General features: G+C 57.4%; 2 protein-coding genes across 7 annotated transcripts in view; one reads left to right on the forward strand and one right to left on the reverse strand.

Moving 5' to 3' along the window:
* Nucleotides 1-2570: 2570 nt before the first annotated feature.
* On the reverse strand, nucleotides 2571-8912 carry EIF3F (eukaryotic translation initiation factor 3 subunit F). The gene is made up of 8 exons (XM_084974944.1): nucleotides 8486-8912; nucleotides 5742-5812; nucleotides 5439-5518; nucleotides 4956-5093; nucleotides 3719-3810; nucleotides 3245-3381; nucleotides 3046-3159; nucleotides 2571-2762 (listed from the first exon to the last, which is right to left on the reverse strand). Exons 1-8 carry the CDS (start codon nucleotides 8892-8894, stop codon nucleotides 2685-2687), a joined length of 1119 nt encoding a protein of 372 aa, XP_084831070.1. The 5' UTR covers nucleotides 8895-8912; the 3' UTR covers nucleotides 2571-2684.
* Nucleotides 8252-22076, forward strand: part of OR10A3 (olfactory receptor family 10 subfamily A member 3) — a 93403-nt gene continuing 79578 nt past the window's right edge. For 3 of the 6 annotated variants that reach the window (XR_014814496.1, XR_014814498.1, XM_084974957.1), the window contains exon 1: nucleotides 8252-8407. The gene's annotated coding sequence lies outside the window, so the exon portion shown is untranslated. Of the gene's footprint in view, nucleotides 8408-20440; nucleotides 20759-22076 lie in introns of those variants that run through there. The other 3 variants (XR_014814497.1, XR_014814499.1, XR_014814500.1) reach the window with 2 other exon arrangements.

A 22076-nucleotide genomic window follows, 5' to 3' on the forward strand; every position in this document is an offset into this window, starting at 1 on the left:
CCTTTTGGGCTTGTGATGGAAGCCCCACGACGCCAGCGCAGTTGACTAAATCGGCGGTCACTGGTCAGCCTCCAGCCCCGCCCCCCCCGCCCTGGGCTGAACGTGCCAACCTCTCATCAGGTGGTCGGCTCACCCGCAGCAGCCCCCCTCCTGTGGTAAACAGGACACTTTCCAAAATCACTGCATGAACCTCAACTCGGGGCCACGGCACGGGGCTGGGGAGCACTGGCAAGGTTCTCTCCGCGTCTTTACAGGTCTTGCCACCCAGGAAACGCCAAAGGGTTGAAGGACTGTGTGCCAAGGACGCGGACGAAAGACACATTTCTCCTCCTGTCACGGTACCGCAGAGGGCGAGCCTGCGGGCGAAGCCGAGATAGGCCGGAGGCGGCGAGACGGTGGCAAGGCAGTGGGGGATCAGAGATGCAGCCAGTGCCTGCCTCTGACAGCTGGGTACATGGCCCTGTCGCCCCAGGAGGAACGTGGGGGCAGAAGAGACCACGGGCTCATCGTGGCATAAGCCGAGTGTAAGCGGCTCCTGAGCAGCCAGGTGAGAGGTGTGCCCTGGGCCAGCCCGGAATCAGGTTAGCAGCGTGGAGCCTGGGCATCTTCCACACACAGGAAGGACCGGCCCAGGCTTCCAGGCAGGGGACCCAGGACCCTCAGGGGTCAGAGGAGGAAGGACCGGTCACGGGGGCCGTGGGGGCTCACAGGGCTCCGGCAACACACGATGCCCCACAGGCACAACCACACACGCGGAGACTGTGCGCAGAGCTGAGAGGACAAACTCAGGGACAGACAGCAGAGGCCGCGGGAAGGAGCAAAGCGAGGTCGTCCTTCCTGAGTGTGTCCGCCTTGCCAGGGGTGGGCGGGGGCCGCATCAGGGGGTCCCCGAGCCTCTGCACACGCTCTTTTCTTCGCCCAAACCCCCCTTCTTCTGCCGCCTCTGCCTCCATCTTCAAGTCCAGCTCGGATTTTGCTTCCTAACTGCAGGCCTCCTGGGACCTCCCCCAGCAGGGTGGTGGCTTCTGCCCATCTGTCCCCACCAAGGCGGTGGCTTCTGCCCGTCTGTCCTTTCAGGATTTACAGGAGGCCCCAGGACTCCTCTGCTTCCAAGATCCGGGGCGGCCCCAAAGTTTGCAATCGCCTAGGACGTCACCATTTGTCCCAAGCTACCTCCGCAACGCCACCCTGGACAAGCCTCTCTGCGTCCTCGGCTCCCAGCCCGGGGAGTAGCCAGGCCTTCCGCAAACCACTGTCCCATCCGTCACCCCCTCAGCAACCAGGCAGCACCCCAGACCCCGCCCTCTCACCACGCGCCTGCCCTGCAACCTGCTCCTGGATCCAAGTCTTGGCCCCACGGCCTCGCCCGAGCCTGCACGCTGGTGGGGTCCCGACCACCAGCCACCTCCGACTCGCCGTCCTGCCTTGTTTCTCCTCCCCTCCTGCCTCTGCACCACGCCAGCCGACCTTCCGGAAACCCACATCTGGCTACCTCCGCTTCAAAGTGCCCAGGGCCCCCCCACGACTTTCGGGGTGCAAAGCACCTCCGCGGAGGGAGGGCCCTTGGGGTCTGCCTCCTGCACTCGCCTCCGGGCTGCGGGCCAGGGTCGGCATCTCACGGGGACCCGCCTCTGCGCCCCCTCCCTTCCTGACCTCCTTTAAAAACGAAAGACATCGGCTGCCATCACGTCCTAGGTAGAGGCGCTCCGAGCTGGGCCATCTCAGGACGTGTTCCTGGCGTGCGGTGTTTTTACTTAAGAGTAATGACTCCAACTCCCCTGAACCCCAGCTCCGTCTGCAACATGAAGGTGATAAAAACTGCCCCAAACACGAGAGGAGCCCCAAAAAGCGTCAGAGCCGTACCCATGTAACTACTTACTTTTCTGTTTTCCCACCAAACGGCGAGACACCGCCTACGGATCTGATCCTATCCCCGCCCCCACGGCGCCGGCTCGGTCCCTTTCAGGGGCTTCAGAGCTCCCGCCACACCCTTTACTCTGCGGTTCAGATTAGGAACCAAGCCTCAAGTATTTTTCTTCTGTGGAGTCTCACGTTCACCTCCTGTGGGAACCACAGAACTCACCCAGAAGTGGTTTCCAGGTCTGCCAGTGGACACCTTCCCAGACGGGAAAGCCAGGCAAAACCCCGGTAAAGCAGCGTCGCCCACCAGCAAGAAGGCCTTCGCCCTGGGGCCCACTCAGTCCCAGGACCGGGCCCTGTCCCCACGCCCCCCTCACCCCGCAACGCTCTAGGAACCGCCAACCTTGCCCAAGGCGATGCCCTGCACTGCCGCGGGCATCAGATGCTAGGGAAGACTTTCTGGAAGGTCGTCTGTTCTGGGCACAGGCAGGAGCAGCAGGAAGCCAGGGCTCCCGGACCACGAGGGCTGAGCGGGCCTTCTGGCCTCGGGTCAGGAGCAGCTCAGGCGGCCTGGGCTACACTGCAGCCACTGACCGCGGGTCAGGCCACACACGGACGCACCTTCCACCAGAGAACCCCTCCCTGGTTCCCGGGTGAGCTCCGGCACCGTTTCCTCCTCCCCGCAGAGGTGAGTGCACACAGGACGCGACTCACTTACAAAAGGCAGCCTAGGTTTATTTAGTCACGAGCGGGTGACCCGCTCAGCGTGACTCAAAGCACAAAGAATCCATCTCGCCTCGGCTCCATTCTGAGTCCCGGGGCCGTCACAGGTTCACCAGCTTCTCGTTGAGGGCGATCTGGGACTGGGTGAGGTTGGCCAGGTAGGTCACCATCAGCAGGTCCTGCAAGAGAAGGGGTCGGGGGGAGTGAGGGGCTGGGGGAAGGCCGGCAATGGCCGGGTGGGCTGGGCCACGGCTGCGACGGCCCCAGGGTGTGAGCCAGCCCCGGTTAAGGGACTGCGGCCGGGGGAGGCGGGGCACCGGCGTGAGGGGGAGGCAGGAAGGCCAGGCCCCAGAGCCCCTTGGCAGGTCCGCCGACGCCCCCGAGCCCGGGGAAGGACGCGCGCCCTCCTGCTCCCGCCCCGCCGCCTCCGTCCCCCGCAGGCGAGCGGGCGGCGGCACTCACGTTGATGTTGCTGTTGAGCATGGTCTCGAAGTCCTCGGGCACTATTTTGGGCACCTGGTTGACCAGACTCATCAAGAAGCGGCCCACGGTGTTGTCCGCCGCCACCTTTCCAGACTGAGCGCGAGGCAACGAGGCCCGGTCAGTCTCGCCACGGAGACCCCCCCGCCCCGCCGCCGCCCCCGCCGGACACCCCGCTCACCAGCACGTCCTCCGCGTACTGCAGCACCGTGCTGAGGGCGTCCTGGATGCGGGCCGACGCGCCCCCCACCTGCTGCAGGTCACTGGAGAGGCCGATGACCCGGTTGGGGCTGAAGCAGGTCTTCATGATCAGGTCGACTGCGGGAGGAGACCCGGAGCCCGTCGGGGCAGCGACCTCTGCCCCCCTCCCTGGGCCCCCAGCGGCGTCCCCGCCCGCCCCCGCTCTGCCCCATTCGCTCTTCCTCCCGCGCCCAGCGTGCCGCGACCCTTACACCCGCCCTACGCGAATGGCCCTGCGGCCTCGGCCCACCGCCCCCTACGGACACAGGATGACGGCGGCTTCTCGTCCTTGCAAACCTCAGACCAAACCGAAGGTTCTTCCAGGTTCACCCGAGAGCCCCCCATCCTCTTTAAGGAACAAACCCCCTCCCTGGAAAGGCGCCAAAGCCCCAGAGAGGGCATGGGAGTCACTCACCTCCGATGCGCTCGGTGTCGTAATAGGCGTATTTCACCGTCAGCGGCGTGAACATCACGCCCATGGTCCTCCCGGGAACGCCCATCAACGTGCTGCCGAGAGGATGCAGGTAAGCAGCCCGCCTGGCGGGGGCGGGGGCCCGCGTCTAGTCCAGCCCGGGCAGCAGTCATGCCCAGAGCGCGGTTCCCAGGGTTCTCAGACAAGGAGCCTGGGCCACTCGAACCCCACGGGTCCGGTGGGAACAGGTGCCTTCCTCCCTTAGCTCGTTCCACACTCCAGCCCCTGGGCCTGAGGGGGGGACTCAGCTTCTGGACCAGCCCTGGGTCCTTCCAAGGACCACTTCACACAAGATGCTGGGCTCCTCGGAGCTGGCTGCCTGGACAGGCCCGCAGAGGCAAGGGACCGGCAGGGCTCTCCTAGGACTGTGCCCCTCATCAGCTCTTGAGGGAAAGGGACCCGGGCCCAGAGGCCAGACTGGATGGGATGCTGGGAGGCATCTCGGGAAAGGGGTCTTCGCTGGGTCTCGAGGGGTCTGAGCTGCACGGCACGGCTGGGGAACGCAGGCAGAGCCAAGAGCTCCGGGCCCACCAACAGTCCCCAGGGACTTGAGACCCAGCCTCTGTCTCATCCCATGATGGTGAACGGGTCAGCCGGGGTCGGCACAGAAACAGCACAAAGTTAAAGCGAGCAAGATGTGCACCGACAAAGGGCCTCCTTCTGACCTGAAAACAGAATCCTTCCTCCCCCTCCAGCCGCCCTGCTGCGGCCCTTCCCACTGCCCGTCAAGCAGCGTTCCAGCTGCCTGCAGGCCCGTCCCCCAGCTGTGCTCTATCCCAGGCTCGCACTCTGCTCAAAACAGGGACAGCCTGTCCTCCTCGAGCCTGTGCGGTCCCGGGTCCTGGGCACAGTTTCAGGGCAGGTCAGAGGAGCAGGGAGCGTGCAGAAGCGTCACGACCAGAACGCCACGCGAGGACGGCTGGCGGGCTGTTGAGGGTTAGTGTCTAGAACGGACGGCCTGGAAAACAAGCTGCTCAAATGCCTACAGGGCTGCCCCCGGAAGCTCCGAGGGACGCGCAGAAACCCGGGGTAGCCCAGGCTCAGTGGGCACAAACTGCGGCGAGACCCCTCCAATGACACCTGCTGAGAGCGAGCAAGAGGCCTCCTCAGGAGGCGGCGAGTTCCGTGCTGAAGGGCGGCCCCCGCGGGGGTGGGGGGCACCAGGCAGGACCCCGCTCACCTGACGTAGGCCTTGATGCTCATGCGGCCGCTCTGGAGGCTCGTGTCCACCGTGAGGTGGATGGGGTTGGGGGCCTCCCGGCTGTAGTACTCGTGGATCAGCACCGAGTGCTCTGTGATGTCGTGGCCCGTGGCGTACCTGGGGGCGGACACGCGGTGGGCGCCAATCCCACAGCTCCCATGCCCCCAGGACAACCCACGCCGGAAAACCAGCGCCCGGCAACGTATGGAGTCAGGCAACGGCCCACGCAGGGCTCCTGAGCACCCCTGCGTCGCCAGCAAGGCAGAGAGACTCGCTGGGGAACAGCTGCAATTCACAGTAAGTACGCTTAGCCTCCCAGGATGGAACGGCCAGCAAAACACAGTGAATCCACAGCTTCTTGAGATAACACACGTTCAGCCCCGTCTCCAAAACAGGCAGCCCGACACCTCGTCTGGCGGCAGGAGACGCTGGCAGCCTGGCTTTCCCCCCACGGCCACTCACCAGCCCAGGATGAGCTCGTTGGGAGAGACCTTCTTGTGCAGTTCGTACATGTTCTTAGCAAACTCCATGTCGACCGCCACCTGAGAGGGCAGGCGGGGAAGGAAGCTAAGAAGCCGGGAAGCCCAGCAACGTGGACGGACAGGGCTGGGGCCGCCCGTGACAGACGGAATGCCCAGAAAGCAGGTCCGACTGCGACGAGGCGCTCTGCAGGCCGCTCTGGTTAGAGCCCCACACGCGGTGGCGCGGGAGCGGCCACAAGCGCGTAGCCGGGGACCACGCGGGGGCTGCGCAAATGCCACTCACCTCATCTTCTGACTCATTGTGCGGCACCGAGAAGCAGTTGGTGACTTCCACGGAGTGCTTGTCAACAGTCCCTGGGACAGAGAACGGCCCCCGCGTCACAAAAGCCCAGGGCTCCCAACCGCCCCGGCCACCTCCCAAGTGCTCCCGAGTCTCCTCAAGGTCAAGGAACCAAACGCCCCCACGCCAGACTCAAAAGCTCCAAGTTCAGCCGCGCGCGTCCACAGTCCACAGAGGCAGGATTCTCCAGAGATGAGCTCTGGAGGGTCTCGAGCGCCCCCTCCAGGCGTCGGGGCAGGTGGGCCCAGCCCTCCTCGCAAGGCCTCCCCTGCCGACTGGCCTGCCGGGCCGTCCTGCCGCCAGTCCTGCCCCCACCTTCACCCTGAGCTCCTGGACTTTCTCCTCAATGTAATTTTCGACGTTTTTCCGGCCGCACCTGCGGTATATGGAAGTTCCTGGGCTGGGGCTGAATCCGAGCTGCAGCTGAGGCCTACACCACAGCCACAGCCACGTCCGATCCTCAACCTGCTGCGTGAGGCCAGGGATTGAACCTGTGTCCTCACGGAGACAACATTGGGTCCTTAGCCTGCTGGGCCACACCGGGAACTCCTCTCCCAGTATCATGTGACCCGCAGAGCTGCCTGGAGGAGTCTAACCCTGTCCGCACAGACCAGCTCAGCTGCAGGGGCGCCGCCTGTTCCCCCCCACACACACCTGGTTGCCGGTTTATGACCCTAACACCGCCATCCAGAAACCTCCCGGAGAAGCTTCAGCATCAAGGTCGGCCCTTCACCACGAACTCCTATTCCTCTGGTTCTGGCGGTACCTCCCCTCCCTCCCTGGTCTCCGGACCTCATGGAGGCTGCTGCCCCCAGGCCGCTCCCTCCCACTAGTTGAGCAGCACCTCCCAGCCAGGCTCGGGTGCTTCCCTGTGCACCTGTCATGTGTCCAACTCCTCCTCACTGCGCTTCTGCCCCCCGAGGAGTCACGAAGGATGCGTACTCCACCCGTCTGACCTCTCGGAGGCAGCAGACTGACCACTTCAAGCTTGTCTGTATCTGCCTGTCGCAATGACACGCTCCTGTTCCCATCTGCCACGGCTTCGTCCAATTATCTGCATGTGACTATAACCTCACCTTGAACTTAAGGTTTGAACAAAGCTCATTTTATCAAACTTTTTTTTTTTTTTTAAATTCTTTTTTAGGGCCATCCCTGTGGCACATGGAGGTTCCCAGGCTAGGGGTCCAATTAGAGCTACAGCTGCCTGCCTACACCAGAGCCACAGCAACGCAGGATCCGAGCCGCGTCTGCGACCTACACCACAGCTCAAGGCAATGCCCAATCCTTAACCCACTGAGCGAGGGCAGGATCGAGCCCTAATGGGTTCACTAACTGCTGAGCCACGACAGGAACTCCACACTTTGAGTTTTAAGTACCCGACAGTTTTACAGTAAATGGTGCCAATGAGCTCATTTAACCAAATGGAATGTGTTCCGTAAATTAACTTCTGCGAACATTGCGAAGCTCCATCTAGCAAGCAGGACCTACACCTCATTCAGGAAGCACTGCCTCCCTAACACCCCACACCACACAACAGGCGCACTCTGGGTGGGAATCCGAAGGTCTCGTCGCGGGCCCATCAGTGATGCACGCACGATTTACTACAGAAGCCCAAAGCAGGGCACAACCACGGACTCGGGGAGGCTAAGAACGGGGTGACGATGGGGTCCGCACGAAGGACGGAGAGACTTCTCCTTGGAACCCGAGGATGAGTGGAGCTGAAGAACAAACAAGGGAGGGAGGGAAGGCACCTGCCGCGGCGGAAGTCGGCCCCCAACAGCCGTCTGGTCCCGGTCTGGGCCGGCACCACCCGCGCCTCCGCAGCGCTCCAACGCTCCCAAAGCCCTCAGTCGTGTCCCAGGCCCGAGGCTGACAGGTGCCGGGGTGGGCCTGCAACGACTCCTGGCAACACACCCACCGTCTCCCACGGCGGAGACGACTGCACGTGCAAGGGTAAGAGAAACGCGCGGGAGTAAAGCGGCTTCACCACGGTGTCCCGAATCTGCGAGCGGGGCGGAGTGAAAATGAATTTGACGGGCTCAGCAGCCCCCCGAGAAAAGGACATCTCGTCAGAGCACCCCGCTTCAAGGCGTCTCCGTTTCATGAACCACTTTAACATAAAATACCTATTCCCCACCTTTGGGATGGGAGCAGGGAAAAGCCTGTTTCTCCGTCTGAATGTTACTACAGTAACAGGTAATACAACTGTGTTCAAACGGAGAATCAGAGCCGGCACTGGGGGCACTGACATCGGGGACACCGGGGCTCAGAGGATCCCGCTTAGAGGCTCAGGAAACCGGAGTGTTACTGAAACCCTACATGAGTTCCTGCCAAACCAGCTACTTGTCGAGGGTGGTATCTTTTTACAGACGTCCTCGACTCCTTTGCCAACTGGGTAGAAACTTCTTAGTAAACACCTGGAAAGTCAAGACGCGCAGCAGCAGATAAGGGGGGAAACGAGGTCACCGGGCGGGGGAGGCGAGCGTTTCCGCGTCCTCGCCAGCGTGGACCTCATCTTCCGCAGATTGAGACCCATCCACCGGGCGCAGAGACTGCTGGGCGACCGAGGATAAACCTAGACCGCGTGGCACACGGCGTCTGTTCAACAGGTAACCGCCACGGGGACGGGGAGAGAGGGGCGCGAGACGGCGGCGGGAGGCCAAGGCCAGCCCGCGGCGGGCCCTCACCCAGCAGGGTCCCGATGACCCGGGCGGCGCCCTCGTTGCGTCGCTCGTAGCTGTCCACGATGGAGGCCAAGATGACCGGGTGCAGCCGCACCACGCGGCCGCCGGGGAAGGGGCCCGGGAGCGCAGGCCCGGGCAGCGACGGCGCCGGGGTCTGCGCGGGGGCCGGAGCCGGGGCCGGGGCCTGGCCCGGGGCCGCGGGAGTGGCCGCCGCCGCCGCCGCCGGGTCTGAGGACGAGGCGGGCGCCGGCGCTGCAGCCGGTACCGGCGCCGGAGCCGCTGCGGGCGCCGGAGCCGAGGCTGAGGCTGGGGCCGGTGCCGGGGCTGAGGCCGCAGCGGGGACCGGGGCCGGGGCCGGGGCCGGGGCCGGAGTGGCGGGAGGAGCACTCGCCGGTACTGCCGGTGCTGCCATCTTGTCGAGAGAGAAGGAGCCAGGAGCGGAAGGGAGGGAGTTGAGCATTGTTAGGAGTACGGTTGGCTGCATGTGCACCACGTGAGCCAGATCTTTGTGTCTATTGGGTACTGGTGATGCCTCTCAAGGATGTAATTTCCTGCTCTGAGTTTGTGCTCCTTGATTTTGGTCCGATGGGCACTCCGTAAGAACCGAGCTAAGTAGTTCCGAGAAAACGTGGGCCCTCGCTGGGACTAGAAAAACAGCTGCCACCAGATGGAGCGAGAGAGCTGCACAAGCGCTGCAGAAGTACTTTCCGTGGGATAATCCGCGTCAAAGCGCCTTTTTTTTTTTTTAACTTGTTTTTCTTTCTTTTTTAAAAAATGATTTTTATTTTTTCCATTATAGTTGGTTTACAGTGTTCTGTTAATTTTCTACTGTGCAGCAAAGTGACCCAGTCTCTCTCTCTCTCTCTCTCTCACACACACACACACACACACAATTATCCTCCATCACCCTCCATCACAAGTGACCAGACAGTTCCCTGCGCTACACAGCCCGACCTCATTGCTTACCTACTCCAAATGCACTAGTTTGCATCTATGAACCCCAAATTCCAAGTCCATCCCACTCCCTCCCCCTCTCCCTTGGCAACCACAAGTATGTTCTCCAAGTCTATGAATTTCTTTTCTGTGGAAAGGTTCATTTGTGCCATATATTAGATTCCAGATGTAAGTGATATCATATGGTATTTGTTTTTCTCTTTCTGACTTACTTCACTTACTGTGAGAGTTGCTGCAAATGGCATGGTTTTGTTCTTTTTTATGGCTGAGTAGTATTCCATTGTGTCTGTATACCACATGTTCCTAATCCATTCATCTGTCGATGGACATTTAGGTTGTTTCCATGTCCTGGCTATTGTGAATAGAGCTGCAGTGAACATTGGGGTGCATGTATGTTTTTCAAGGAAAGTTTTGTCCATATATATGCCCAAGAGTGGGATTGCTGGGTCATAGGGTAGTTCTATACTTAATTTTCTGAGGTATCTCCATCCTGTTTTCCATAGTAGTTGTACTAATTTACATGTATCCCAAGCTCCTGAAAGAGCATCTGGCACATGATCCAGTTGTTGAATGAATGACTCACCTCTTTGACACCTTAGGACAGGATGCTGTGAAGAATAAAAGGTGTCGGAGATCCCGTCGTGGTGCAGTGGTTAATGAATCCGACGAGGAACCATGAGGTTGCGGGTTCGATCCCTGGCCTTGCTCCATGGGTTAAGGATCCCACGTTGCTGTGGCTGTGGTGTAGGCCGGCGGCTACAGCTCCGATTCCATCCCTAGCCTGGGAACTTCCATATGGCATGGGAAGCTGCTCTAGAAAAGGCAAAAAGACAAAAATAAATAAATAAATAAATAAAATAAAAGGTGTCAAAGAGGCGAGTCATTCGTTCAGCAATTGGATCATGTGCCAGCTGCTCTTTTAGGAGCTTGGGATATAGTGAACAAAGCAAAGATCATTGTCCCCAAAACTTTACATTCTAGTGGGGAGAGAGAAATGTCCATTAGTAGGAAATAGGTGCTGTGAGAAAGGAAGAGGTAGCTGAGAGTGGGGGGGACAGGAGCCGTGAGGAGCTGGGCAGGTCAGGCCAAGTGACAACGTGAGATCTGAGTGGATCCGAAAGAAGTGAGGGATGTGACCGTTATTGGGGGAAAGAGCCTCCAGGCAGAGGGAACAGCTTGTGCAAGAGCCTTAGGGCTCCGGGTGTGCTTGGGGCTATTTGATGACGGGAGTGTTAGGATGGGGGGGGGTGACAGGAGGTGGACACTCCCCCCCAGGGAATGGGGCGGATCATTAAGGACTTTCTAGGCCATGGAGAGGACTTTGCATTTTAGTCTGGGTGAGATGGGGTTTTGAGCAGGGGAGCGGCATGCTCTGCCTTAGTTGTAACAGGATCATTAGCTGCTTTGAGAAGAACAGAAAAGGGGGGGTGGTGCAGTTGCAGGGGAGAGGGAGGTGGGAGAGAAAGAGCAGGAAGACCTGCTAGTTTACAGGGAATCTAGGTGAGAGGTGGGGTGGCCGGGACCAGGCCAGCAGCAGGGGAAACAGCAGCGAGAAGTAGGCAGATTATGTATATTTAGGGTAGAAACAATAGGACCTTCTGAGAAATTGTGGGAGGTGTGAGAGGGGTCAAGGATGACTCTAATTTTTTGTGCTGTCGTCAGCTGGCAAGGAGGGTGGGTGAAGTTAGACTTCGTCCCCCGACTCTGCTGCCCAAGAACCGCTTTCTCCTTGGAGCTGCCTTCTGTGACTAGTCCTGCTCCTCCGTTGTTACTCTGGGGGGACCTACATTCTTTCTTTTCATTCCTCCAAACACAGCTTATCCGAGGAAGATTGAAAAGTGAGTCTTGAATTTGATGACCTGGATCTTTAAAACCCTAGCAGAGCAGTGCCAGTGGAGCTGAGGGTGGGTGGGCACGGAAACCAGAATTCAGGAGGGAGGGAATGGTGCGGTTGAGTCATGGGAGCGAGTGCTGGCTACTCTCAAGGAAACTGCCTGGGAAAGAAAGGCATTCAGAGCGGAAGGAGGGAGTTCCCTGGTGGCTTAGTGAGTTAGGGATCTGGCATTGTCACTGCTGTGGCTCAGGGTTCATACCTGGCCTGCAGCCATGGCCAAAAAAAAAAAAGAAAAAAAGAAAAAGAAAAAGGAGAAAAAGGGGGAATGGCAGGATTCAGGCTGAAGGAGTTTTAAGTGTATTAAATTACATCAAATTATTTATGGCTGCACCTGTAGCACATGGAAGTTCCCGGGCCAGGGATTGAATCTGAGCTGGAGCTGTGACCTACACCACAGCTGCAGCAACTGGACCCTTAACCCACGGCTCTGGGCCAGAGATTGAACCCCTGCCTCTCCAGTGACCTGAGCTACTGCTGAAGTTGGAACTTAACCCGCCGTGGCACAGTGGGAACTCTTTAAGGGTATTTTAAATCAAAAGTAAGGCTTTAGAGGAGAGAGAAATGTTGAATCTACAAGTACGAGCAAGGGGAACTGCCTAAGGCAACCAGGCAGGAGGGAGGACCTGGTGGAGAAACGCTGAGGACGAGAATGGTCCCGCACAGGCTGAGGGACCCGCCAGGTGGGCTGTCGTGGGCTGTGGCCCCCCCGTGGGTGCCTGGGGGTGTGTGTCTGCCCTAGGGAGGGCTGGTCCCCTGAGACCGTTGCCATGGGGAGAGGTCCAGAGGACAGAACCACCTCTGATGAAGGATGGCTGCCCCCAAAGGACCAGACCAGCCTTGGGACCACTGGTCCAGGTGTTGGTTTGAGTTGGCCAAGGATGCGTCACCATCAAGATCTCTCTGCCTTTATGTCAGTGGCCTAAAGACCTTTCTGTCTTGGAGAAAAGGACGAGAGGCCGTCTGACCTGGGGAGAGAAGGGGCGTTGCAGGAGCTCCTCAATGTTTTTCTCAGGGACCCGGAGGCGAGACGGTGTGCTGAGGATGGCAAGGCAAGGGTAGGACTCCATCCTGGGGGTGGGCTGTGCTGGGGAGTGGGGCTGAGAGCGAGCCGTCGGGGCATTGACCATCTGTGGGAGGAAGGAGCTGAGCTCAAAGATCTGGTCAGCTTTTGTGACTTTTCTCAGCCACGTGGCTCAGGGGCAGGAGGCGGGGGTCAGGGTGTGGTCCTCCCAGAGATGCTGACCGGCCAGGATGAGGGAGGGCGTACATCCAAGTACTGGCTTTTCCGTGGCCGACCGAGGGCCGGAGGCAGGTTGAACCCGATGAACAGAAGCTCTAGCTTCTTCAGGAAGGGGCTGGAGGCTGGGGGGCGATACGATGGGCTGTCCCTTTATGGAAAATGCGCCGGACACATGGTATATGGTGTGTTAGGTTCTCCAGAGGAACCAAGTAAATAATTGGCTGATGCGACTGTGGAGACTGAGAAATCCCAAGATCCTGAGTGGACCAGCCGGAGACCAGGAGCGCTGACGTGTGGTTCTAGCCCCAAAGCTGGCAGACTCAACACCCTAGAAGAGCCGACGTTTCAGTTTGAGTCTGAAGGATGGAAGAGACCAATGTCCTTACTCGGGCAGTCGGACAGGCTCTACCTTTTGTTCTGTTAAGCCTTCAACTGACCAGTTACGGCCCACCCACCCCGTCACAGAGAGCAGTCTGCTTTACTCAGTCTGTTGATTTATTTATTTATCTTTTCAGGGCCCCACCTGCGGCATATGGATGGCACAGCCACAGCAATGCCAGATTTGGGTCATATCTGCGACCTACACTGCAATTTGTGGCAACTCCAGATCCTTAACCCACTGAGCAAGGCCACGTATCAAACCCGCATCCTCATGGATACCAGTCAGGTTCATTACCCGCCAAGCCACAACAGGAACTCCTCCGTCTGCCAATCTAGATGTTCAGTTCATCTGAAAGCACTGTCACAGACCCAGGAAAGTGTTTGACCATATATCTGGGGACCCCGTGCTCCAGTGAAATTAACACACGAAATTTCCCATCACGCGTGGGTTCCCAGCTGTCCTGGGAACACGCTCCTCGGTCCTGCCTGACCAGCCCAGGGTCCCAGCTGCAGGTTCATGGTCAAGGTGGGACCTGTAGCTTGATGCATTCATCCCTCCATCCAGTGACATGACTGGAGAGAAGGGAGCCCGGGTTTCAGCTCCAGCTGTGGGAGCACCACTGCGACTTGGGACTTAAGCTGCCCTGGGGGCAACCACCCAAAGCCACCTTCTGCCTTTGCTCTGAGTCCTTCCCTGCTCGTTGTCCTGGCTGTACTGCTCTCTCTTACTCTCGCCTGAATCAGCTCCGCCGACAGGGGCCTGAGGCGTCTTTGTCCATGGTTCCTGCACCAAGAGGCCTGAGTTTCCAAACTGCCCTATAACTTGTACGCAAAGTCCCTGCACCCTAACTTGTTCCGAAAGCTTTCGCTCTCCTTTGGTGTGGAGTCAAAACAATGACACTGGACTCTCGGCAAGCGCCCCAGCTTTGTCCTGCGCTCACTCAGACATTCTGCTGCCGGGATGGAGTCCCCATTGGCTGTTGATCGCAGGGGTAATTCTGCACGTGGAAAGCTCTCTGCCAGTGGTGGCTTTTCCTCTTTTGACACCTGACACCTTGCCAGCGTTTAGTTCTCAGTTTCAAGCACAACTCAAGACCCTCATCTCCTTTCTCTGCTTCTTTTAGTGTCTTTTTTCTTCTTTTAATATCTATAGATGTCTCCAGCGTGGGGTAGCATTTAGCCTAACGACCAGGTTTCTGAATCTGTCTTTTATGACTTTGTCTTTTCATCTTTTTCTGTCTCTATCTGCACAGGTAATAAGCCATAGTTGAAATGCCACCTTTTTGCCACTGGTTAGCTTTGGAAAATTCTCCAGCAGTCAATCAACTGTCTCCTCTGGAGTGATGCCTGGGACAATTTGTGTGATGAGCCAGAGGGCACGTGGGAGCCCTCAGCTGGCCATTTCTTCTGTCATTGTTTGAACTTGTCTCCTTATCTGAATTAGAAGAGGCCCAGCTTTGCAATCCCAAGGATGGCTGAGTCCTTGAGGCTTTGGTGTGTGAGGCTGGTGGGTGGATTTTTTACCTCCTTGCTGGTTCTGTTGCAGTGGAGGCTCAGCCTGATCCAGGGGGAAGCTCCTCCAAGGTTCCACCTCTAGTGGTGCTCCAGGGTCAGCTGGCGTGGGTAAGACAACGCTGGTCAGAAAGATGGTGCCGACTGGGGCTACTGGCACCCTGTGCCGGGTCCGTTTGGTTATGCTTTTTCTGTGAGGCGCCGAGAAGGGGCCCTGCTTCTGGGGGCGTGGGGATAAGCAAACACCCTCACAGAGATTCTGGGACACTCTGGCAGCTGGAGGGGCTCTGGCTCGGCCTGGGTGGCGATGATGAGCTGCAGACCCTCAGCGGAGAGGCTGAAGCGGCCGAGGCCCGCGCCCACGGAGGAGGCGCTGCACCAGCTCATCAGGAGGAAGGTGCTTCCGCTTTCTTCCTTCTCATCGCCTCCGGGGCCTGGCTTTGCGGGATCTGGGGTCCTTACTGAGACGACCACATCGCGTCCACATCGCAGGCTTCTCGGAGGAGGAGGAGGAAGAGGCTTTTAGCTCCTGTTTCACAGATGAGGAGCCAGGAGCGCCCTTGACGCTGCACAAGGAGATGGCGTCTGCTACAAGGAGGGTGAGGTTCCAGGCGTTTGCTGGCTGCTCTGCTTTTGGCTGAAGGGGCAGATGGAGAGAGGCGGAGAGGCCTCCCACCTCCAGTGACGGCACCGACATCTTCCCGGCCTGCGTCTGCTCCTTCCTGGCCCCCGGGGACTCGGGAGACGGTCCTGCCCCAAGCTTACCCGAGGCAAGACCCCGAGGGGTCTGTTCTCCCTGGCAGCTGAGGGCATCCTGTTGGGAGAAGCTGACCTGGGGGAGCACGATTCAGAGGGGCCCAGGCCCCCTGCTTTCCTGAGCAGCCACGATGACTGAGAAGGACTTGGAATCAGGAAGCACAGATTTCACCATCGGCTTCGGGAGCTTTTTCATGCTGCGACCTACCCGGTGGAAGAGGACCTGAGCCAGCTGGGGAGGAGTCCCACGGAGAAGGGAGACGTTTGCTCCATGAAAAGAAGCGGGGGGTGGGGGGAGTGAGGGATCTCCCTCATATGCGGTTTTTATTGGGCATTTTCATCAAAGAGAGCTCCTCAAACTGGGAGCTGCCGTTCTGCCTCAGTTTCCCCTTCAGATCCAGATAAAGCAGGATCTGAAGCATTTTCAAGAACAACAAGAATCTGTAAAGCATTCCAGGACCTGGGGTTTGAGAGTCTCCCCCTGGGAGTCTCAAAGAGTCTGATGCAGAGTGTTCAGATGTGTAACGTAGGAGACGGGGCGTTGCAGCGAGAAGAAATTCCGCAGAAGGAACTCCTTTTCTGTCAATGCCAGCTGGAATAACGGACCAGCTGACGAAGTAGAATTTGTATTTCAAGGCAGGACAAGAACATTTAAACATGAAATGCGCTCTCTGTGTTGGTGTTGGCGTCCCCCCTTTCATGCCACGTGCACACACGGTAACCAGAGCTCCCCAAAGATGAGATCGCCTTAAAAGAGTAGCAGTGGCTCCTAAGCCCGTCTGGCCTGACTGCTCGCTTTGTACCTGCTGACCTGCTGTGCATCTTTGGTGAACTTTCTGTGCAGTGTCAGTATGTCGTGACGGAAGATAGTATGAGGCGAAGAATCTATGTATATGTAGGACTGGCTTCCATGCTGTCCAGCAGAAATGGACACAACACTAAGTCAACTACACGGTAATCAGAAAATAAAATATCGGTCTGTCATTTGGATGCATGATCCTTTGTCTCAAAGCGTATGTGACTGTGCCTTTGACTTTGTAACAGGCAGAGCAAATCTTCAGGGCTTCGAAGAGGCTGTCTCCCAGGTTATCATTTGAGTGGGACTCAAAGAACCTTCCCTTTTTCTTCTTAACTTGGTTGTCCATTGAATTTTCACTGACAGCGGAAAGAGGAGCCAAAATGTCTAATTATGGGCCAAAGTCATAAGGGCAGGGATCCGAGAGAAGGCTTCACGTGGAAAAGGCAGAGGGACGGAGGACCTAGGGGACAAGGCCGTTAGGAGCGAGGGATGGGGAGCCGAGAAGTGCGGCCAAGGATGGGGGGTCAGGCGGGTGAGGATGGGGGTGGGGAGGCAGAGGGTGGAAGGAGGGGCGCGTTGAGACAGGAGACGAATTCACACCAGGAGGCGGAGAAGACAAACAGAAAGCCGACTGGAGAGCAGAGCGAAGAAAGACTTGGAACCTAGACGCAGGACGGCCACGTGGGATGGGCCCCGGGAGCAACCACCGCAGCCATCAGCAGCCAAGGTCACGTGTGCAGTGCCCTGCCCCCGCTCCGCCCCAGGCTGCTTATAACCTCCTGCGGTGTAGAGGCTTGTTTCAGCAGCTCCTCTATGCATTACATCAATTACGCCAAGCTTGTGATTCTGACAGGTTTTTCCTATAAAGTAAGTTCTTAATAGAATAAAATGTGGATTGTGCTCCTTCTGCAAGATGGGCTAATGGGAGGCACATCAGGGTCAACACTGAAAGGATGGCTTGGACTCCGAAGTAAGGGAATGGCCCTCTGACTGTGAACCATTCATTGCTGCTGAAATACGCAGTAGGTATGAGTAGCATCCACCTTTCTAGAGACTTCTCAGATTTCCATGTCTGGGAGGAGCCCTGGCCTGTCACAGAACCGTGGTCTTGGGCACTCTGCTGTGACCCGATGTAGCGCTATGATAATAGCCTGTCACTCGTGTCCCCAGCCGTGCTGTGAACAGACATTTCTTTCTGGAAAGATGGGTCCGTTCTAAGTGCTCACTCATAGCCTCTTTTTCCTGCTTTGGTTCCTTCTGTAGAGAAAAGAAGGAAAAAAGGAATAGGTGTGGTCAGCTCCCAGCCCTCATTTACAGATAGGGACCTCGAAGTTAAGTTGGGAGCCCCATCAGTTTCGGGGTTCCTCAGAGACCGCTTCGCTCCCACGCTCGGCCGGCAGAGCACGGTCCTCAGTGCAGGTGCCACAAACCTGCCCCCCCGCCCCCGGCTGTCCCTGTGAGCATCCGGGGCCTCTGAGCCCCCGATGCTGCCTTGGCCCCTCGGTACCCACAAAAAGGTGGCAGACACCCCCTGTTGCTTTTCACACTTTGTCATTGCAGTCGTGTCTCCCCACAAGTTGATTCCACATGTACCAGCTCCAGAAATCTGCTGGCTGTGGTCAGCCATCAGAACACAAGGGACCAGCCTCGAGGGATCCAGTTGGGACCCCAGGACAGTAAGGGTTAGAACTCTTCCTCACACAGGAAGCTCGGTGTCCCCACGTCTGGGAGTTGTCTACATAGCATGCGGGGCACATGGACTGTGGGTACGTCTGCCGTCTGTGTAGGAACCTGCATGGCTGTGCGTGGACTCAAAGAGCAGTGTGTGCGGGGCTGCACGGGCTGGCGGAACCCCCAGAGCCGGGCTGTGTTGCCCCCAAAAGAGCTTGAATGTTCTCAGCAGACCAACTCCTGAATGTCACAGAGACTTGGGGAACAGGGAAACAGATGCCCTGCCACGCAGCCGGGTTTTCACAGGGCCAAGGAAGGCCTGTTAAAGAGAACGTCAGACACGGAATTTCACTCAGGATTCACTTTCACATCAAACTAGTTTGAGCAAAAATTAAATGACTCACTACATTCTTTGCTCCTTTTTAATTTTTTCCTTTTTGGACACACCCATGGCATGCAGACACTCCTAGGCCAGGGACCCGGCCCGAGCCAGAGCAGCCACCCAAGCCCCTGCGGTGACAATGCTGGGTCCTTAACCTGCTGCACCACGAGGAGACTCTCCTTCCTTCTTTTCTTTTCTTTTTTCTTTGTTTTCTTTTCTTTCTTTCTTTCTTTCTTTCTTTCTTCCTTCCTTCCTTCCTTCCTTCCTTCTTTCCTTCTTTCTTTCTTCTCATTTCTCGTTAGGTCTGCCTGGCTCTTTCTAACAGTGTCATCGGGGTTTTCACTCTCTCTCCTCTCTGTGGCTCTTTTTATAGTTTCTTTTTGCTCTTATTTCAGAGAGGGCCCCTTATGTGTCAGAGAAGATGACCATAAGGGGTGTCAACGTGAACCATACCTACGGCCGATGCTCCCAAAGGCAAGGTGGAGTCTTTACTAACAGCTCCTGCAGGGAAGTTGGGAGAGGGTTCTGACCTGACCCTGAGCCTGTGTCAAGCTTTGAACAATCTCTTGGGTCTGGGAGTTCCCGTCATGGTGCAGAAGAAACGAATCTGACTAGGAACCATGAGGTTGCGGGTTCGATCCCTGGCCTTGCTCAGTGGTTTAAGGATCCGGCGTTTCTGAGAGCTGTGGTGTAGGTCGCAGACATGGCTCAGATCTGGTGTTGCTGTGGCTGTGACATAAGCCAGTGGCTACAGCTCCGATTAGGCCCCTAGCCTGGGAACCTCCATATGCCGCAGGTGCGGCCCTCAAAAGACAAAAATAAAACAAAAACAAAAACAAAACAAAAACTCTGGGGTCTGGAAGATGAACTCCTCTGGCTGGCTAGGGTGAAGTCTCATGGCCACATCCCAAGGGTGGCGTGAGAAAGGACCAGCAGCTCTTGAAACACAGGAAGTGGACGAGTAGGTCCTGGAAGGAAAGGATTCTGAGCAGACCAAATCTCGTGTCCTACAGATCTGTGTGCGGAAACAGTGTGTGTGATGCCGGGACGCCCTAGGGGCTGGGTAAGAGGGAGAAGCACTGAGACTCCTGCGGGCAGGACCTGGCGGTCTGAGGGAGCAGCGATTCCAGGTGCAAAGAGAGGCTGGGCTCATGCAGTCCCCCCGGGGCCCTTTTCTCTGTCGAGGGGCAGCGACTTCCACTACTCGGTCCTCCAGCTCCTGGGTCCGATCCTCGGAATCGTTTGGTCTACACAGATTTCCTCTAGGGTGTTTTTCCTTTCAGGTTTGTACTCTTCCTCTCTGCTTGGGTTCTTTATATCTTCTAACTCCGCGTTGAGAACTCCGGCTCCTCGCTCTGTGTGTCCTCTCCCCTCTGGAGCTCTTAGGTTGGCTTTACCATATATCTTCTAACTCCGTGTTGAGAACGTCCGGCTCCTCGCTCTGTGCGTCCTCTCCCCTCTGGAGCTCTTAGGTCGGCTTTATCATCGCTGCTCTGAGCTCTTTTTGGGGTGGATTCTGCCAATCTCCACCTCACTTCGTTCTTCTGCTTTTATCTTCTTCCTTCATCTGGGACAGGTTCCTTCCCCCCTCAGTCTCAGGTGTGATTTGCATTTTTACGCCTGGCGTGGGTTAGTTAAGTTTCTCGACCTTGGAGAGGTGGCCCTCTTTAGGAGGCGTCCTGTGTGTGCCAGCAGGGCTCTCCCCTCTCGTCACCCAAGCTCTGTGTGCTAGGGGTTCCCTCTAAGCGGGCTGCGTGGTTCTTCTGTTGTGGCAGGCCCACCATGGGGCGATCTGGCAGGCTTGGTTGGCCCATAGTCTGGTTGCTTGACAGGACTTGCCTTGTGTGGATGTTGCTAGCTGTTGCCTAGCAGGGTTTGGTCATGAGGCAGCTGGTTATGGAATCCAAGAGTTCCAGGAGTTGGTGCTGTCTTACTGATGGGTGGAGGTAGGGTCTCAAAGATGCTGGGGCTGCTGCCCACCCACTGGCAGGTGAAGCCAGATCCTGGGGCTAGCACTGGATTACTGTCAGGAAGAGCTGGATCTTGGAGTCTGGCTGCAGGGCCCAGGGATCTTGGAGCTCATTTAGATTGCTGGGAGCTGGCCATTTCCTGACAAAGTTAGGTATGTGCTCTGGAGTGCCCTGAAGGTTGCACTGGTCTGCTAGTGGGCAGGGCCAGGGTCCAGCTGGTCCCAGGGTGGGGTCTGGCTGGCTGTTGGGGACCTCGGCTTGCAGGTTGGGGATGGTAGTTTTCTGCTCCTGGTGTCTGCCCCCTTGGTGGCTGAGGCCGGTCTAAAGGCCTGTGCAGGCTTCTGGGTGGGAAGGGCTGGTGCCTGCCCAGTGGTGGGTGGAGCTGGGTCCTGGCCGTGCAGTGGGCAGGGCCCTGTTTAGGGCCTTGTCTAGAGGCAGCTGTGGGCTCCAGAGGCCTTTAGGCAGCCTGTCTGCTGATGGCTGGGGCTGGGTCCCCACCCACTTGGTTGTTTGGCCTGAGCTGTCTCAGTGCTGCACCTGCAGGCTATTGGACTAATGAGCTGGAGGGAGACTTTCTAGACGGCTCCCACCAGCCCCAAGATCGTCTGAGCAAGAGTCCACGCAGTTGAAGTAGCTCCCAGGGATGGCTGCCGCCAGTGTCTGTGTCCCCAGGGTGAGCCATAGCTCCCTCTCCAGGAGACTCTGCAAGACCAGCAGGTAGGCCTGGCTCAGGCTTTTATCAAGTAACTGCTCTGCCCTGGGCCCTGGTGTGTGTGTGATTTTGTGTGCCTGTTAAGCCTGCTCCTGGGTCTGTGGAGCTCCTGCAGTCAAGCCTCCTGGGCCCTCAAAGCCAAATGCTTTTGGGGCTCATCTTCCAGGTGCCAGGCCCCTGGGCTGGTTATCCCGATGGGCTCAGATCTCTGACTCCTATGGAAGAAGCTTTGTGCTATGGCTATTCTCCGGTTTGTGGGTCGCCCAGCTGGGGTGGGTACGGGGTTTGATTTGTCGTGAGTATGCCCTTTTGACGGCCAGGCTGTGGGTCCCTCTTTAAGCCTTGGGCTGTAGAAGATCTTTTCTGGTGGGTTCCAGGCTTTTTCATCAGTGTTTGTTCTGCAGGTGGTTGTGACCTTGATGTGCTCATGAGAGGAGCTGAGCTCTGGGTCTCTTTACTCCGCTGTCTTGGCTGCTGTCCTTATCTGGTCCTTAGCTTCCCTTTGGGGTGTGGGGGGTGTGAACTGGGGGAGAGGGAAGGCCGTGGTCAAAAGGAAAGAACTCTGTGCCTGGGGAGCCGCTGTGGAAACCCCTTCCGAAAGAGTGGGCTTTGAGAGTGGTGGGTGGAAGAGGGCATCAGACCAAATACAAGAGGCCCAATTAAATTTTAATTTCAGATGGACAATGAGTAATTTGTTTACATGGACATGCTCTATTAAAAGATTATTTTGTTTATTTGCAACTCAAATTCATTCATTCATTGCCATGCCTGGAGTATGTAGAATCTCCTGGGTCGGGGATCAAACCTGTGCCACAGCAGCGACCCAAGCTGCTGCAGTGACACTGCGGGATCCTTAACCTGCTGAGCCCTTGGGAACTCCTGAAACTCAAATTTAGACTGGGCACCCTGTGTTTTTAACATTTTGCTCAATCTGGCAGCCCTAGGTGGAGGAGGGGGGGGAACAGGCAATCCCTGTGAGCCGGGGGGTGGGGGGTGGTGGTGCTGGTAAGTTTTCAGCTATTGCTATCAGTTAATTATTCACAGCTCCTTATCTCCCCTGGCACTCCTGTGCACCTGTGACAGGTTAAAATGTGAACACTTCTGAGTATGGGGGATGTCTGGGGAAGGGTTGCCAGGAAAAGGCTGAATTTGTGTTAGTAGATTCACGGCAGCTTAGAGTCTGGCTTCCTGTCCGCCCTTGACAACAGCCTGAACTGTCCATGGCGTCTGGGACGTGGTGACAGGGTGGGGCAGTGATGGGCAGGGAATACATTCCATCGGATGTGTGTGAGGTGGCACGGCACTCAGAGAGAAAGTCACCCA

The sequence above is a fragment of the Sus scrofa genome, chromosome 9 (assembly GCF_054392235.1).
Source record: "Sus scrofa isolate SSC_HxYL_T2T_F1_AM1 chromosome 9, Sscrofa_HxYL_maternal_Yorkshire_Landrace_v2.0, whole genome shotgun sequence".
NCBI lineage: Eukaryota > Metazoa > Chordata > Mammalia > Artiodactyla > Suidae > Sus > Sus scrofa.